We start from the raw sequence: 17,590 nt of genomic DNA on the forward strand, positions 1-17,590 counted from the left end.
CAACATGCACAACTAAAGTAACATAAATATTTGGCTGATCAGCGGTTAGAGAGAGAACTTTGCGAGTTAAATCAGATACAGTGTCACCAGGAGAAGAAATCACTCTCATTTTCTTGGCATTGCAAACGTGACTGATTCCATTTACTGCCTCATCTCCAACAATAAGCACTTTTGGGATACTTTTCGTTTAGCTGGTGGTTTACCTGCTTTGTCCTTTGGGGATTTGGGGGGTGGATGTGTTGGTATTGCCTCATTGTTGATGTTTGAAGGCGAGGTTTCACTCAGAGTCTCAGGCTGGAGTGCAGAAAATCTGCTTTTCAGTGGGATTCCCACAGAATCAGAATGTCTTGAGGCCCGGGCTGGTCGCTCTGTCCTTGGGAGCGCGGTCGGTGGAGCCGTTTTGGTTGCAGCTGCTTGTTTGTTTTTCTTTGGTGGAGCAGGTGTTGAGGTTGAAGGTGGGTTTCGGCTCAGAGCCGGCCACGCCGATTCGTCCAGGTGAGGGATTTCTCCCTGTTAGTTGTCTCCACGGATCTGCAGTGCGAGGCTTTTGCTTCGGCTTGGCACCCAGAGCGTTCCAGGGTGAGCTGCTTGATGCGAGGCGTACGGCCTCTCCGTTGATTTGAGGAAGAGTTGTCTGATTTCCACAGGTAGCGTTGATCTCAAAGTTCACTTCCAGCTGTTTGATTTTCATTTCTATAGACTGAAGTCGTTGTATAATACTGCTAATGTCCCTTGGGGTTAGCTGGAGGCATTTTGCCCTGGTTCAACTTGGAGATGAAGAAAAGTAAGGTAAAAAAATAAAGGTAAAAGTAAGAAAATCCCCCAGTCCTTAGGTTTGAAGTAATCCAGTTATCATGTCGATAATGTAAATATAACTATAAAAACTGTCACTTTAAAAAGTAACTCACAGGCAAAGTTATCAGTAAGGACGAGAGAGAGCAGGATAAGCTGTTTCTCCTTCAGCTACCACAGCACAATATGTCAAAATTTAATCGATAGAGTGATTTATGACCTTAATAATTAATTGCTTTTAATTTCTGGTGACTGGATGCCTCTTTCTCTCCCCCTCCTTAAAAAAATAAGAGATTTACTTACATCAATTGAATGACCATTCAGGTTTTGTATAGTTTTTTGTTTCTTTAGGTGTTTGTTGCACAAATTCAAATATATGCTGCATAACAAACACAAATTCAATCAGTGAATCTGTGTTTATTTCTTAAATACCCTTTCTCGCTGAGACTTAGTTACATCTTCTATCACTGGAAATTAAAGGCAATTAATTATTAAGGTCATAAATCACTCCAATGATTAAATTCTGACATAAGGGTGACTCTATAGTTTCTATTGTTCACTTATATATGTTGTTGAAGGCTGATCCTAATGCTGTGAAGCATTATATTTAGTATCTGGGTTAAGGTGTAGATTAAGTTTAGACTGAGGTTAGGAGTAGTTTTGTGTTCTGGTAACGTCAAGGTTTGGGGTTGTCTAATGGTGCGTTCACACCAAACGCGTTACGTCAAAAACGTGCCCAAAGCTTCAAGTTCAACGCGTGTCCACTTTGCTGCGTTCACACCAAACTCGTTTTGAGCGTCAGGCGCGTCTGGTTTACAGTCAAAGTCTATGTGGAGGCTCGACGAAGGCCGTTGGGCGTTTTGAATCGTTTGGAGCGTTTGACGCGTCAAGAGCGTCCAACGGAAAACAACGGCTAGAGCTGACGTGCCCTCGACGCGCCTCCACAGTCTTTTAACGTACACCAGACGCACCAAATGCTAGTTGTCAAGCATTTGGCGTCAAGCGTCTGCATTCAAAGTGCACAGGCGTCGACCTTGAAGCATCGGAGGCGTTTTTGATGCAAGTAACGTGTTTGGTGTGAACGCACCATTAGAATTCGGGCACTTGACGTTTTGCTCTACACCTATCGTTTTGTGCATCTGGTTTACATTCACAGTCTATATGGAGGCGCGTCAGACGTGTCAGCTCTAGCCGCTGTTTTCCGATGGACGCTCCGATAATAGCGTGTTTGGTGTGAACGCACCATTATGGTGCGTTTACCACGAGGCAATAAACCACTTTAAATATACATAATCCCACCTTTCTGCATAATCCCACCTATTATATGAACTACTGGTATGAGTTTCATATAAATAAGATTATATTTGTGGGAAGTAGATAGGCCATGTATTTATCGGCAAGCTAATAATTAGCTTTGCCAAAAAATGCATCCCCCTCTTATCTTGAAGAAATAAGGAGTTAAGATTGAAATAACATTTTCTACATAATCACACTTGTTCTATGAGCTGCTGGTATGAGTTTCATATCAATAGGACAATATTTGGGGAAAATATATAGGGCAAGCAGATGTTGGCAGGCAAATAATATGCTTTCCCAGAAAATGCATCCCCGTCCAAACTTGAAGAAATAAGGAGTTAAGTGGGATTTCACCTTTTCTACATAATCACACTTGTTCTCTAAACTACTGGTATAAGTTTCATATCAATAGGACAATAGACAGGAGATGCAGATATTGTCAGGCTCAGACATTAAAATGAATCTTCTCCTATATTAATAGACTGGACAGTTATGGGTGATATCAAATGTCCTACATAATGGACCTCTGTTTTCTCATGCTTTAAGTCAGGGGTGTCAAACTCACTTTTTTTAGGGGCCACATACAGCTTAGTCTGATCTCAAGGGGGCCACACTAGTAAACTCATTGCAAGATTAAATAGAAGTAAAACAAAAGTGGACTTGTTGATTTTTATATTAAACGAATTTCACTTTTACCAAATATATTGTGAATAACCTCAGAGTTTTTAAGAAAAGTCTTTGCAATTTCGACAATACTTTTACTCAGTTAAACATTTATTTAAGTGCATTATGCATAAGAACTGATCACAGTGATCGCACAATGTTGCAAAAACATTTATTCATTATTAACTTATAACATTGTCCTGCATGACAGAATACATTAAACAGATACAAATTAAGAAATGATTTAAAATCAATTTTCCACATCTGGGAAGCAATTTGAACAAATTATCTGGCTTCACACATTTGAAGTCTTTAGTGGCAGCTGTTTCAAACAGACATTTGATTAAGTAGATCCCTCACCTTTCTTGTTGATGCACAAAATGTATACATATTCAGCTAGAAATGTCAATCTCTGGAATTTGATAAAGGGCTGATATAAAATCAAAAACTGATAAAAACCTATGCAGGGATACAGATTTGTGGGAGAGAAAAATAAACAGAGTAAGGTTCAAATATTGAATGTTGATGTTTTGTTAATGTCATTATTTGAAATATTTTGTTAAATAATGACTACGTTTAACTACTAGCTGACAAAAATCATTTTAATTTTCTTTGTTTGTTCCGTATTTAGAATAAGGATTACACTTATTACACTAATGATTCAATTTATATCATTTCAGACACATAGTCATTTTTGGCAAAGGTCAGAAAGAAAGGACATTAATTTACGCTATTTGCTCATAATAATAATAATAATGTTTTTTAAAAACAAATAGCTTTCAACATTTCCAGAAATAAGACAGTGCAGCACCCAAAAACTCCGCAAGGGTCCGGTGAGGACCGCGATGCTTGTTTTGAAAATTTGACAGAAATTCTCTGAGCAGTTTAGCAAAAACATATTCGTATTCCTGGGTCCGTCGTTTTATAGGGAGCTTTTTAGTTTATTTAACAGCCTTGTGTTTTGTTTTTTTTTTAGGCGGAATGGAAAGAGTAGCGAAGGCAAAAAGTACAGGAAGGATTAGAGAAAGGGTTAAAAAAAAAAGACACAGAGGAAATGGTGAGAATAAAAAAAGTGAAAGTCACAAAAGGTCATCGGAGGAAGAGTGTCACCCCAGGGTGGGATTAACTCAAACCCCTGATCTGCCCACCCACACATAACTGATCCAGCGGCTGTTGACAGAAGTCTAGAGTAATTTCTTGGTTGTCTACTTTTTACTTTTACTTGCGCAATAATATGTTGAAGTAATGCTACTTTTCCTTGAGTACAATTCTTGGCTACTCTACCCACCTCTGAAAATGACGACATGACTTTGGCCTGTAAAGACTGTCGTCGTCAAGACGATAACAAGCCACTGAGCTAATCCAACGCATGAACTTCTGACTTTGGCACACACACAGTCGCCATACAGACACAGTTGCACTCAGTGGCTCGCTGTAAGGCCCGCTGCTTAATGCTAATGGGTGAGTGCACTGTTTGGGGTCAGCGGGAGGTCAGGAGTGGACGTCTGCCGAGAGATATTTTCCAGTAGGTCAAGTGTCGGAGTTTGTTGCTTCATCGGTTGCCTGCGGCCTCGCCATCCAAACTTCCCTCCTCCTCTCACCGTTGAATTCTTGTCGCTTTACTTCCTTAAAAGTTTTCACGCGCTGCTCCTGTGCAGGTGGAAAAGGTGGGGAACTGTTTCAAGTCTAGACAATACGGATTAAGAACATTTAAATCTAGAAAGTGATCAGCAGTTTTCGATTTTATTTCCTGCTTCAGTGGGTAAATGTGTTCTTCCTTTCTCTCGTGTCAATCTTTTGCTTCTCCTCTACTTCCTTCCACACTTCCTCATTCAGTCTCTCCTTTTTGTTCTTCTATTCCTTTCCCCCTTAAGGATTTGGGAAACATTTATACTTCCTTTCCTTCCTCCATTATTGGATTCTTGCTTCCTTTCCTTCTATGTGTACTTCTGTCCTTTCTTCCCTAGAGTCCTTTCTTCTTCACCCTTCCTGGTCTTTGTTTCTCTTCCTCTATTTGTTGATCCTTCACTTCTTTGTGTTTCTTTTGCCTTCTTTCTGTCCTTTCTACCTTTACTGTTTCGTTTCTTCATTCATTCGCTCCTGTATTTCCTCCTTGCTTCCTTTTTTCTTTGTGACATTGTTTTTCTTCCTTCCTCCTCTTTGTCTTTTTCTTTCCTTCATTGTGTTTGCCATGTATTTGATGTGTCCTTCTTCCTCTTCCTTTTTTTCCTTCATCATATCCTTTATTCCTCCTTTCCTTGTCATGTGTCCCTTGTTCCCTTCCTCCTTTCCTTCGGTCAGTGGTTTTTACAAATCCTGCCTACATGTATATCTGCCATAAAATACTGCTATAGTTGTGAATACTATATTTTAATTTGACTATAACAGACTAAGAAGTCTTAATGTTAAGATTTGAAAAGTATGTACAGATACAATCACCCAAGCAAAATGCAACCACTTTCAATGTAAATCAACATTACTGCAAAAATAGTTTTACTACTTCTTATCTGCAAATGAACATCAGTTCCTGTTAATCCTATAAATCTCTTTGACATGCAATAATCTAAAGACGTGCAATCATTTAAAGTGGCTTTAAACTCGGCTGTAAACTAATTCATTTGGACTGATTCACGTTTTTCCCCTTCACACATTAGGCGCTGGATTCTTACACCGCAGCTCTCAGCGTGTGTTTGTGCGCCTGGTGATGTTTGGTCAGCTGTTGAGTGTCGTTCGGCCTCCTCTCCTCCTCCGACATGAATGGCAACGAAGTCGTCGAAAGCTTCGTTCGGGTCACGCATAGAACACATATCCTAACCACGGCCGTGAAACCGCGTGGGAATCCCACGAGGAAAAAAAAAACGTTTGTGCCAATTCCCCGTTTCTCCTCGTCGGCGCTCCGTTTTGTAATTTTTGTGTAATAATCTCGGGACAGGAAGTGGGTGAGTGGGGGGCAATGAAAGGCAACCTTTGCAGAAATGTGGCAGGAAAGTATTAGCTCATGCTTTGTTCCACGGAGACCGTCTATTGACCACAACAGGAACGAAAACCACAAAATGCCGCATTATTAATGTGGAAGGAGCCGCAAGTGGAGTGTCGCACTTCCTGTCTGCGCACTGACGTCACGCACAGGTGACTGAACACGGAGTAAATCAGCACAGGGTCTGTTTATATACAGAGAAAGACGCAAGTATCCCTGTTGGCTAAACACGCTACATTCCTGTAGCTCAGTGTTGAGTTTTATGAAAGCTCAGTTTATAACACTGCAGTTAAATGTTATGGATGCAGTATTTACAGTGTTTATGACCGGAAAGAGGGCGACGCACACTTGATAGAAAACACAACACTGTATCGTTAACTACATAAAAAAAAAGAAATATGAGCTGTTCAGTGCTAGGGATTATTCCCAAATTTATTCCACAGGACTTTATCTGACCTGTCTGTCTTCATGATGAGGTTTGTTCTTTAAAACCTTGAGGTGTTCACACAAACAGCAGCATTTATGCTGAGATTTAATTAAAGTATATATATATATAAACATGATACTCCTGAAAGTAACACCACATCCTATTTAGGATTATCCGGTTGGTATTGGTGGAACTCATATCTGCAGCAGAATGTTCTGGTTTCATTTTTAGAAAGCCATTTGATATTTTTCCTCACCTCCCAGTCCATGTGTGTGTGCACGTTTCACTTTGTGTAAAACTGACTGATTGTCACAGCAGAGCTTTTTCCAAAACAACGTGGGTATTTCTTTTTAAAATTGCTAACAGGAATATGAATCAAATTTTGACTTTAATTTTAAATTCCCTGAACATTCAGTGGATTAAGACGTGACGCTCTCTCATCTCGCTTTGCACGCTCTGACGCTTGGAAGCAGCCAAAGCTCACCCAAACATAAACAGGTTCTCTGAAGTGTTTTTCTCGTGAACTTCCTTTTACTGCAAGTGAAAAAGTTTCGAGTCAGTTTTTACTCAGGAAAACTTCCTTCCTTCTGTAGTGAATTGCTGTTTTGCTCTTTATGGTGAGTCCGAGAACGCCTGGTGGAGTGCTGGTGTGACTTTACAAGAAATGGTGTCAAACACATTTGTATAATTCTTATTTAAAAATTAAATTAAATAAAGTCACTCTGCATATTCTTTGAATCTCAATCAAATTATGCACTTGTACCATTCAAAATTTCCAGTTCTCTGAAAAGACACTTGGTGAAATCTGGGCAGATTAGAACAAAACAGAGCAGGATATTTTCATTTGCCATCATCACGTTTTCTTGAGCCGGAAAAGGGTAGAGTGCTTGGGGGGGGGGGGTGTCCTGCCCCAAGTGGAGGAGTTCAAGTATCTTGGGATCTTGTTCACGAATGAGGGAAGAAGGGAGCGGGAGATCGACAGGCGGATTGGTGAAGCGTCTGCAGTGAAGCTGGCGCTGTAGCGGTCTGTCGTGGTGAAGAGAGAGCTGAGCCAAAAAGCGAAGCTCTCGATTTATCTACGTTCCCACCCTCATCTATGGTCATGAGCTTTGGGTCATGACCGAAAGAACGAGATCGTGGATACAAGCGGCCGAAATGGGTTTTCTCCGTAGGGTGTCTGGGCTCTCCCTTAGAGATAGGGTGAGAAGCTCAGTCATCCGGGAGGGACTCAGAGTAGAGCCGCTGCTGCTTCACGTCGAGAGGAGCCAGTTGAGGGGCATCTGGTCAGGATGCCTCCTGGACGCCTCCCTGGTGAGGTGTTCATGTCCCACTGGGAGGAGGCCCCAGGGAAGACCCAGGACACGCTGGAGGGACTATGTTTCTCGGCTGGCCTGGGAACGCCTTGGGATTCCCCCGGAGGAGCTGGAAGAAGTGGCCGGGGAGAGGGAAGTCTGGGCCTCCCTTCTGAAGCTGCTACCCTCATGACCCGACCCCGGATAAAGCGGAAGAAAATGGATGAATGGATGGATGGATGGATGGATGGATGGATGGATGGATAGATGGATCATCACGTTGTACAAAGAAGTGAAAGGTGGGTTGTTCAAAACTTCAGTCAGTAAAGAATCTCCTCTCACGGTTTGATTAAGTCTGGCATAATTCAGGTTTGCCGGTGAGCTTTGGATCGCTGTGCAGCTGCGTCACCCAAACACACTTGCAGTTTAAAACCCCAGAACGTTCTCTTCCAGGATCGTTTCATGGAGAATTAGAGCAATGAGAGCAAATTGCAATTCTACCGTCATGTCTGGCTGTTGGTGTGACGTTCTCTTTCTCAAATGCTGTGTTAGTTTTACGCCTGATTAAATGGGGTGCACAACTTCCAAAAAGTTAAGACCATTGTTTCTCCAGTCGAAAGAAGAACCAAACTTTTTGTGCATCATCAAGAGTTTTATGTGAGCTGTGTCTCTGTATTGTTTTTCCACTGGCTTTGGATGTTTCATAGACGCCATGTTTGCCTAAACATGTTTAATGATGAGCTGAACATAACTGAGTCAGGGGAGGCCTGCGGTGCTTTAGATGTTTTTTGTAGGGCTTGTTTTTGGTGACCTCCTGATTTATCGATGCGTCGTTGGAGTAATTTTGGTAGACCAGCCAATCCTAGGAAGAATCCTTTCTGCGTCCTGTTTTTTTTTTTTTGTTCTTCATTTGTGGATGACAGCCACTGGATTTCCCTGTGAGCCGTTTCAAACTGTCTTTCTTTCTCGCCTGTTCCTGAATTTTCTCAGATCGAGTCATGAAGTGATTTTGACACAGTTTATGGTTGATCAGTTGATTCATGATTAACATAGAGCTAGCTTGGCTTGGATAGCTTTTCTACTTTAAATAAATTAAATCACAATTAGAAATGTAGGGTTTTTTCATATTTACTTCACTTATTTTTGTTCAGTATTAACATTTCTTTGATTATCTGAAATATTTATGTGCGACAAACAACTGAAACGAGTGTAAAAATTCCCGTTTTATCGAAATGTAAGAAAAGGGGGGAGAGGAGGGAAACACCTAAGAAACTTGTTTATGTGTTGTTTACACAAGAAAGGTGAATCTCAGATCCCATCACACAAACACACACTATGTCAAACAATTAAAGAATATTTTAAAGGCTCAAAGTTGCTGTCTTTGCTGAAGCATCGAGAGCAACGAAGGCGTTCCCACTGATGGCGATTCATACACAACTCTTCAGAAAGGAACCATGGAAACGGCACAGACAAACAAAAACAGACAACCACTGGCATCACCGGTGTTTGCTGTGCTTCAGTGATATTTCAAAGCGGCTGTCTTCATAACGTAATTAGGTCAGCTAGTAAACAATGATGGTTTTCACTGGCGTCTTTTTTATTTTCACCCCAGGTACACAGCTGTTTCCCCAGAATGCTGATAGCTGGCGAAGCGGGAGAACAGAACGGTCTCTGCGGGGATCACATCATGGAAAGTATGAAGGAGAGCAGCAACACAAAAAGAGACTTTATTTTCTTCCTTCCAGAGAGAGAGAGAGAGAGAGAGAGAGAGAATGATTTTCCGTTTTCACATCACACTGAGTTATACGTTGTTCCCCCTAAAGCAATGACACCTCTTACAGTTGACCCATTGTGTCGAAACGTGTTCGAACCAAAGTGGCTTTGGACGAACGAGCGCGTTCCAGACTGAACGGCATCGCAGTGTGGGTGTTCGGCACGCTGAAGACTTTTAGGTGAAGGTTTCTTCCATGTGACTCTATGAAACAGTCGTCTGCCAGGTTACTCAGTCGTAAAACGCTGAAGGGAGCTTAGAGGGGTTTCTCTTCCTGCGACATCAGAGACCAAACGAGGTCGGCGGAGAGAAGGAAAAAAATGTTGCTGCTGCATTGATCCAAATGAACGCTAACAGCAGTGAAATACTTTGCAGTAAAAATAATTGGATTTTTTCCCCTTACTGTACCGGGGCCAAAACAGATGCCTGCTGGGCTCACCTTAGAATCAGTTGTATCGGCTAAACACGAAATCCATTCAGAGCAACTCAACCAACTGTAAATAGAAAGTGAAGGTGCCCACATCCAGACAAAAGGGTTTCCTCTCTGTTCTTCTGAAGACGGAGATCAAGAGTGAAGCCAGACGCGTCGAAAAACCCAAATATCAAAATTCCGCTCTCGGCCCCAAATCGCGGCGCAAGTTTCAGAAGAAACGACATTTGCGTACGAATCAGAGAAAATGTAGATCTGTACACACACAAAAAGGACGTTTCCTGGATTGTTTCATTAAAAGCTGCCCAGTCTATGTAATGTGCTTCCATTTTGAAGCATTCACTGCAAAAACACTACATTTTGCCAAATAATTTTGGTCCAGTTTCAAGTGCAAATATCTTAGTGCACTTGAAATAAGACACAACTAACTCACAACTGAGTGTTCAGCAAGATATAGGAGCTCGGCAAATCGTTTCACTTACAACATGGGAAAATTGTCTTGCTATCAGTGAAATAATCCGTCAATGGAACTAGTAGATTTTATTAATCAATATTAAGGAATTACTGACTTAAAATAAGCTCTTGTATCTTGCTGAAAGGTTACCTATGAGTTAATTTTGTCTTATTTCAAGTGTACCGAGATGTTTGGGCTAGAAGTTAGAGCACAAAAACTTGGTGAGATTTTGTGTTTTTGCAGTGTTCTTTTGTTCCTGGTAGGATGATACCACATAACATTCCCTCAACAAGAATTGGATGCGCAAGTTTTAATTTGGTATAAAATTAAGTTTTGTGGTAGGTCAAAATTATAACTTCCAAATTGTACCAATAAAGTTAAATGAAAGCTTAGTAAATCTCCCTGAGCAGGTTTTAACCCAAGGAAATGTTTGTTGTTGTCATGAGCAAACATTTGGCATAATTCTGACTGGACTTTTAGAAGCTCTACTTTGTTAAATGCTCAGAGTAAATTCAAATGTATTAGTTTTCTGGCACAGACTCAACTTTTAAGAATAGTTCACAGATTTGAGGTCATGGATTTTCAGAATTGTTTTAACTTGGGTAAAGCATCTTAGCTGTTGATTGGAGATTAAACCGAAGCTTTTGGACTAGCATGTCTTTTATCATTGTGTCCAAATAATTTAATCGTTTTCTTGCCCAGTCATAAAACATTTCTCCAGCAGTCATTAGGCTCACCCATGTGGGCAGCTGCAGATCAGGGCCGTTTGGATCATCACTCTACTCGGAGTCTGTGTGAACTGGCTTCACTGAGACGAATGATGCAAACTTTGACATGATTAGTTAATAAAGACGATGATAAATAGATAAAGAGAGGAAACTTTTACGTTCTTGGAAAGCTCTGAGCTCATGTATGCCAAGCATCTGTACAATATGCAAAAAGCCAAGCCCCAGCCAGGGATCTACATACTCAAACGATCTTTGCTCTTTCTACCAAAGAAGAGATAAATAACATCCAGAGTTACAATAAAAACCCTTGATAGTTAAAGAAATGGTGCAAACAAGACACTTTGTGTTCATCCATTTTTTCTTTCTTTTAAAAATCAACTTAAAATGTTTGGGTATTTGATCATTCAAACCATGAAAAAAAAAGTTAAAATAAATGATTAATAACACCAAATTGAAATGAAATTCAAGCGGCTGCGTCATCTACTAGCATTCACTAACTTTTGAATGTCAAAACGTAAGAGAAATTTTTATTCTTGAGTTGGATTTAACTCTGCTGAACATTTAAGAGTTGCCAAAGTGGTAAAGGAAATCGACAGTGACATTTTCAGTTGCCATCATGGTACATTTTTAAAACCACCAGACTTTTCGTACGCTGCATGCAAACGATTTCAAGGATTTGACTACGTCTAAACTTCTGGTAACACATTACTCTCTACCGTTGCAGGAATTGGCTGTCATGAGGTGCGGTGTGAGGCGGTGAGGCAGACGCTGAGGACCCAGGTAGAAAATGAATAAAAGATGATTTAATGATGAATTCAGAAAAAAACAACAATCCAAAGTCCAGGCAGCACAAATAAAGAGTGGAAGGCCAAGGCCCAAAAAACTGGTAGCAACTGGAAACTCAATGGATGACAGTAACCGATGTTAACCAGACAGTATGACAAGGACCTGGCAAGGAACAATGAACACAGGTGGGATTAAGTACACAGAGGGTAATCCAGGAACGAGACACAGCTGGGAACAATCAAGGGTAGACAGGACGACACGGAAACTCAACTGACACAGAAACCTAAATAAACACACAGAAAAAACCAAATCCTTACAATGGCAGAAGCCATGCATATTAAATGAACATTTAGTCGCCTTCACCTCTGTATGGATAAGCAATGCTGTAAAGAACAATACATTTAATCCAATGAATAATTTTGTGAAGCATACAATACTCTTAAGATTATTCTTATGTCAATCATCTCCGTCACTCTAATCTTATTTTTTTTTTGCCTCCCCATAGATAAACTGAAGTCTTTCATAATGAAAGCAGGATATTTGGAACATGGACGGAGAGAATCACAGAGAAACCATTTCAAACTCTAAAATCTAAACTCGTCTTTTGATGACGCGGCATCCGTTGTTTGAGGCTCCAGTGATTTACTTAAGGGAACACTGGTCATTATTATTATGATGATGATGATGAACCTTCTCTGTGGTTTCAAATGACTTTTCTGGATCAATCTCATGATTTGCAAGTCACAAGGTAGCCTCTAACAATTACGCCCATGGCGGCGCACACTGTCATGAGTTTCTTTAAGCAGGTTGTCAAGCTCAGGCAATGAAACAAACCTTTTCCTGCCTGCACATGTGAATAAATCTCAAGCACTTAAGTGGAATTGTCTTTTTTTCTGAAAAGGTTCAGTTGCTTTCTACGTAAGCCTGTCACAACAACAAATTTTACCGGACGATAAATTGTCCCAGAAGTTATTGCGATAGACGAGGATGTTGTTGTTTCGAGATCAAGCGATACAACTGTAATGGCAAAAACGTTTTCTCAAAGATGAACAAACTTTCAATTCTAATGAGCATCTAACACCGGAAGTGGAAGACATTTTAAATATCCAAAATAAATAAACAAAACAATAAATAAAATGAATAATGAAGTCTTTGTCAACAAAATTATCCTTCAAAAAAGGGTCTAGTTGAGACCAAAACACCAGACTGAAGAATTTTAACATCCGGTATTTGATAGAAAGAGACAAGAGAAAAACGATAAATCATGCAGATGAAAATGACTGAGCTCCTTTTAATTTACCAGTTGATTAATTGATTTATTGTTTATTGTGACAGGCCCGTTTCTACATAAGGAGTCTGGATTGCTATGTCCTGGATGACCGAGAATCTAGGCTGGATATTCATCTGAATCAGTACGGAGCTATTACCAACATCTAGAAAACTTTCTTCATTCAGCAATTAAAAGGCAATGTTGGCCATGAGTAAATCAACAGATGTTTCTTAGTTGTTGGTGGGAAAAACCAAACCGTTTGCCGTAAAAGTTCTTTAATGCGAGGATTACGTGAAAACCCATTAGTTGTATTTAAAGCACTGAATGTGTTTGGACAGTCGTCAGAAACAGAGTTATGGCAAACATAAGTTCAATCTTCAATACGCGTCTTCTGCATATTGATCAGTTATGCAGCATCTCTTTGGTTCTGAAAATCCAACGTGGAGCACCTGACCCCCTTGTATGATGTGAATGACAAGTGTAATCTGTAGTGTTTCCTGATGGTGTGTTCGTTGATCTTACAGGCTTGTAAAGTAAAAATTGACATTATAAAGTTATCAAACTTTACCAGCTCTGCCAGCAATTGTGACTGCAAGCTGCAAGAAAGCCAATGAGAATTGTTTACTGCTGTGCTCAACAATCACGCTAGCTACCATTTTGCTGATCTTTCAAATACAAACATCATATTACGATGAATTCTTTTTGTCACTTCAAGGCTCGGTTTGAAGTGACACAAACAGCAGCGCAGTAAAAAAAGGGGGCAACTCCGAACGCCGTTAGCAATACGAGCCAAACACTTCACCTCCCACCCTGGTGTAGTGTTTGCCTTGTCTGCCACTTCCAGCTACCCCACGGGAAACACACACATGCCCACACACACATGCACACAAATAAGACAAAGGGGATTAGAGGAAAGCAGGCCCATGGCCAAACAAACAAACAAACTATCACTCTCCCGCGGATCTCTAGAAGAGGAGCAACACGGTAGGGGGAAGGAGGGGCAGTAGGGGGTCACTGAATGATAACTCAACACAAAGTGGTGAGTTATATCACTGATATCATTAAGGAAGTGTGAGAAGATTGTTACTCAAGTTCAAGAATCCTGGTACCTTACCCCTGTCAATTTAACAAACAGAAAAAAAACCCCCTGCTTTTTAACAATCAGTAGATTTTCTGCTGATTTCAGTGGGATTCTTGCTTAGACAGCCTTTGAAAGACACACTTTATGGAGATTAACAATAACTTTTTACCAACAAGTCATAGTAAAATGTGTTAGTTAGCAACGAGAATAGAGCTAACAAGCTAATGAAGATTTCCATGGATTCTTGGAAAAGAGATTTAAGCCAAATTTTAATCCGTCGCTGTACAACGTTTTGTTATACAAGCTTTTTATTTGTTTTTGTTTTTTTTATTCATTCAATTACAATTTAAAATGAACGTGTCACAAGTCAACACAAACAAAAGTTTTGAATGAAAAGGAGTAGTTTGAATAAAAAAAATCTTAGATTTTCTACTTCTTCTCCAAACGTCAACCACCACAATCAACCAAGGATCAATCAGCTTCAATAATCTGTGAACCCTGCCTCTCCTCACACATTTGTTAAAGCTGATATGCCTTCAAAATGGAGAGAGTACTTCCTACATTTTCTGATCTACATCAAAGATCATCAGCATAAGATGTAACATTTCACGCACCCACTAATTTCCACTTATGGAACTTGTTGATGTAGAGAGATGATGTAAAGAAAGATGAAGTGGCAGGAAACTCACCCTCCATGAGCTGCTGGGCTGCAACCATCCTGCACAGCAGGGCGAGAAGAAGGGCAGGAGGCCACCTGTGGTGATGCAGCAGACACACACCATGAGGGTTGGGGTTAGACTTTAAGGTAAATTTAAAACACCAAAACCAAAGGAAAAGTCCGCATTCTTGATTTTTGAAGTAGCTTTTCGTGGGCTGCGATTGAAACCGACGCATACAAATCAAAATACGCTAACAATCCCAAGTGGGTTCTGAAGTGTAGTTGCCATACAAAAACTTTCTTAAAGTCGTTAAACCGAAGAACTTCACACGCCTTACAATAAAACAAAGGACATCTTCTTACCTTTGACACATTTTGCAGAGTAAAACACAAAAATGCTGCTTTGGCAGGCAATTCCAGCTACATGTGTGTGATGAAAGTGCGGCAGACTGTGTGCTCCCTCTGTTCTCCCTCACCGTTCAGACCTGAAGTCACACTGCGACTCTCTCCCTCTCTCTCTCTCTCTCTCCTCCTCTCTTTCTCTCTCTCTGCACAAAGACTCTCTCAGTTTGGAGCCGAGTGACTCCCAGGATCCATGGACTAGGGAAATCTGACTCTTAAAAAAAAATCCCCCCTCCCCTCCGTATTTCTTCAGCACGCTCAGTAGACCCTTTCTCCTAACCTTCTGCTTTAGATAATTTTATGGCCGTTTGAGATTATGTCATGTAAACCTTTGGTCATTAAAACTTATTGCTGTAACTTTCTTTGTTATCTTTACTTGTTTAAACATCCATTGACTTAGGTAAGGAACAGTTTGGTGAATCCTAAAGTTAAGAAAAATTAAAGTGTTAAAGTAAACTAGGGTCGACCTTACTGTTTGCTAGCTCTGATGCACAGATTTTCTCTTGGTAACCTAATCCCCAACTTTATTATGTATTCAACCACCATGCAGTTATTGATCATCCATGACCACAGGGAAAACAATGACTTTCCCAACTTTGTTGTAAAAGGGCTCATTTTATCTTTACTTTGGCGAAACAGCTGGACCAAGACAAACTCAGTAATTTGTGCAAACAGTATTTTATAGTTATCTAAAGAGGATGGTTTGGGGTTTTTGAAGTAAAGATCTAGTAAAAAGGTAAAAAGTAATTTATCTAATGTGCAGCAGAGATCGGTCTTTGCATTGTTTTTGTTTTTTTTTATGTGAATGTGGATGAGTTGGTTCCCGGAGGCTAAAGCTATCTGCTAATCTGTCGGGTACCAATACCAAAATGGTTTACTGCCATTTTGAAACAACTTTAAAATCCCACTCTGATTTATGGGAACGCTGTTTTATTAACATTTGAAGCATTCTTTCATTTGCATTGCATGTTTATTTACACAGAAGACCCAAACTTTCAAGTGAGATGAAGGCTGGAGCCAGTGCGCCAGCAATTGTCTTCCTGTGTGAAACACGTGCCGATAACGGAACATGTTAAATATATATATACATAAAATAATATTGCAGCGGTTTGGGTCAAAGGGATTTTTTTTTATTTTTGCAGTGTCATACTTTGCTTTGAGTGAAAATGTTTTATATGTTCATCTTTCTATACGAGTTTCCCACAGACTCATCATTTATTGCAGTTTACGGATTGCCCACATTCCTCAACTTTAACAGTCGATGGCTGTAGCTGTTCAATGCAAATGTAACAGAGAGGTTCATAAAAAATGTGTTCAAATACACTGTTATAATATTTTTGAACTTGGAGATGAAGTCTGCTTTGTTTTCAGACTAGTCATGAGCCCCAGCCTCCAGGACCAACGAATCTGGATCTACACTAAATGAAGAGACTTTAAATAGAATCTCACTTTAAAAAAAACTCGACCCATTTTCCTTGTTCCCAAGGAATCATGTAACAATTCCCCATTTAAAAACATGCAAACTGGAAAACGTGAAGCTTGTGCAGTCAAAGTAGCTATTTGTTAATTTTGCTGTAACGTTTTATAAAAGATGAATTGAAAACTAACATTGTTGTCAGTTTATTTTTTTATGGTGCCTGGTATCTGGTGGTTCTCTTGACCGGAGACCCTTAAACTCTGCTGTGTTGTCCGTAATTTACAAAAACAAAGTGCTATTTTTTTTTTTGGATCAGTAGTTTTGTATTTGTATTCCACCAACTCTTCTTGACTTTTTCAGATTGGAATCACTACACATGTAACCAAAACATAAATTTAGGCTGGATTACGGTACATCTCATATGTACTTCACTGCACAGGATATCCAACAGGGTCTAAGCTTAAGATGTTTAAACGTTCCCAATCATTTCCTAATCAGCTCTATCTGTTTCATACTGTACTGAAAGGTTACTTGTTTGCGTGTATGATTTTTTTTTTTTAGTTGAGAATTGAATCAATGGAGGGTTTGAATCTGTCAACTGTGGAGTTGACCGGTAGGAAAGCTTAGTTGGGTTTCATTGTCCAGAATAAGTATTTTTAATCCCCATACAAAAGGTCGCCGACCAGGAAGTTTGAATAGGTGAGTGTAGCACCTGTATAAATTATATCCTAAGTCTTTCACAAAGAACAAGGTATTCAGAGGTTCACAAGGTCAGCGGGGAATCTGAGAAATAATCCATCTCGGTTCACGCCTCACTATTAGAACGATGCTGGAATGATAATGGCTCAGAAAAAGAGAGGATCCCGCCGCCCTCCTTTCTCCCTGCAGCTCTTTCTGAGGTGAAGCTTTCTTTTGCCGTTTTCCCTCTTCAGCTCCATTTAGCTCAGAGGCGGGCGGACACACCAAGAATTACTTGAAGGTTTACTCAGAGGTCAGTGGAGACTGTGGGAGAAAGAAAGGAAGCCGTGGTGGACGCGAGACATTGTCCTGCCCTTTACCGAATACTGTGCCGTCATCGTTTGTAACTTTTCTCCTTAGCTTGGAGAAAAAGCTAAAAGCAGCACATGTTCCAAATTTATTTTGGAA

At 40.2% G+C, this 17,590-nt stretch overlaps 1 protein-coding gene and 1 long non-coding RNA gene across 3 annotated transcripts in view; one reads left to right on the forward strand and one right to left on the reverse strand.

Moving 5' to 3' along the window:
• col15a1b (collagen, type XV, alpha 1b) overlaps positions 1-16,003 on the reverse strand; it is a 73,890-nt gene extending 57,887 nt beyond the window's left edge. Inside the window, exons 1-2 of one of the 2 annotated variants that reach the window (XM_032566264.1) lie at positions 14,989-16,003; positions 14,657-14,721 (exon numbers count right to left, since the gene is read on the reverse strand). In XM_032566264.1, the coding sequence (XP_032422155.1) occupies positions 14,657-14,721; positions 14,989-14,999 (76 nt within the window). In that variant the 5' untranslated portion in view covers positions 15,000-16,003. Of the gene's footprint in view, positions 1-14,656 lie in introns of both variants that reach the window. The other variant, XM_032566263.1, reaches the window with a different exon arrangement.
• LOC116722159 (uncharacterized) lies at positions 7,689-12,703 on the forward strand. Its single transcript, XR_004339717.1, has 4 exons — positions 7,689-7,746; positions 9,060-9,399; positions 11,555-11,610; positions 12,122-12,703. It is a non-coding gene; the product is annotated as an uncharacterized LOC116722159 (long non-coding RNA).
• Positions 16,004-17,590: the final 1,587 nt, after the last annotated feature.

Source organism: Xiphophorus hellerii, chromosome 6, assembly GCF_003331165.1.
Source record: "Xiphophorus hellerii strain 12219 chromosome 6, Xiphophorus_hellerii-4.1, whole genome shotgun sequence".
NCBI classification, from domain to species: domain Eukaryota; kingdom Metazoa; phylum Chordata; class Actinopteri; order Cyprinodontiformes; family Poeciliidae; genus Xiphophorus; species Xiphophorus hellerii.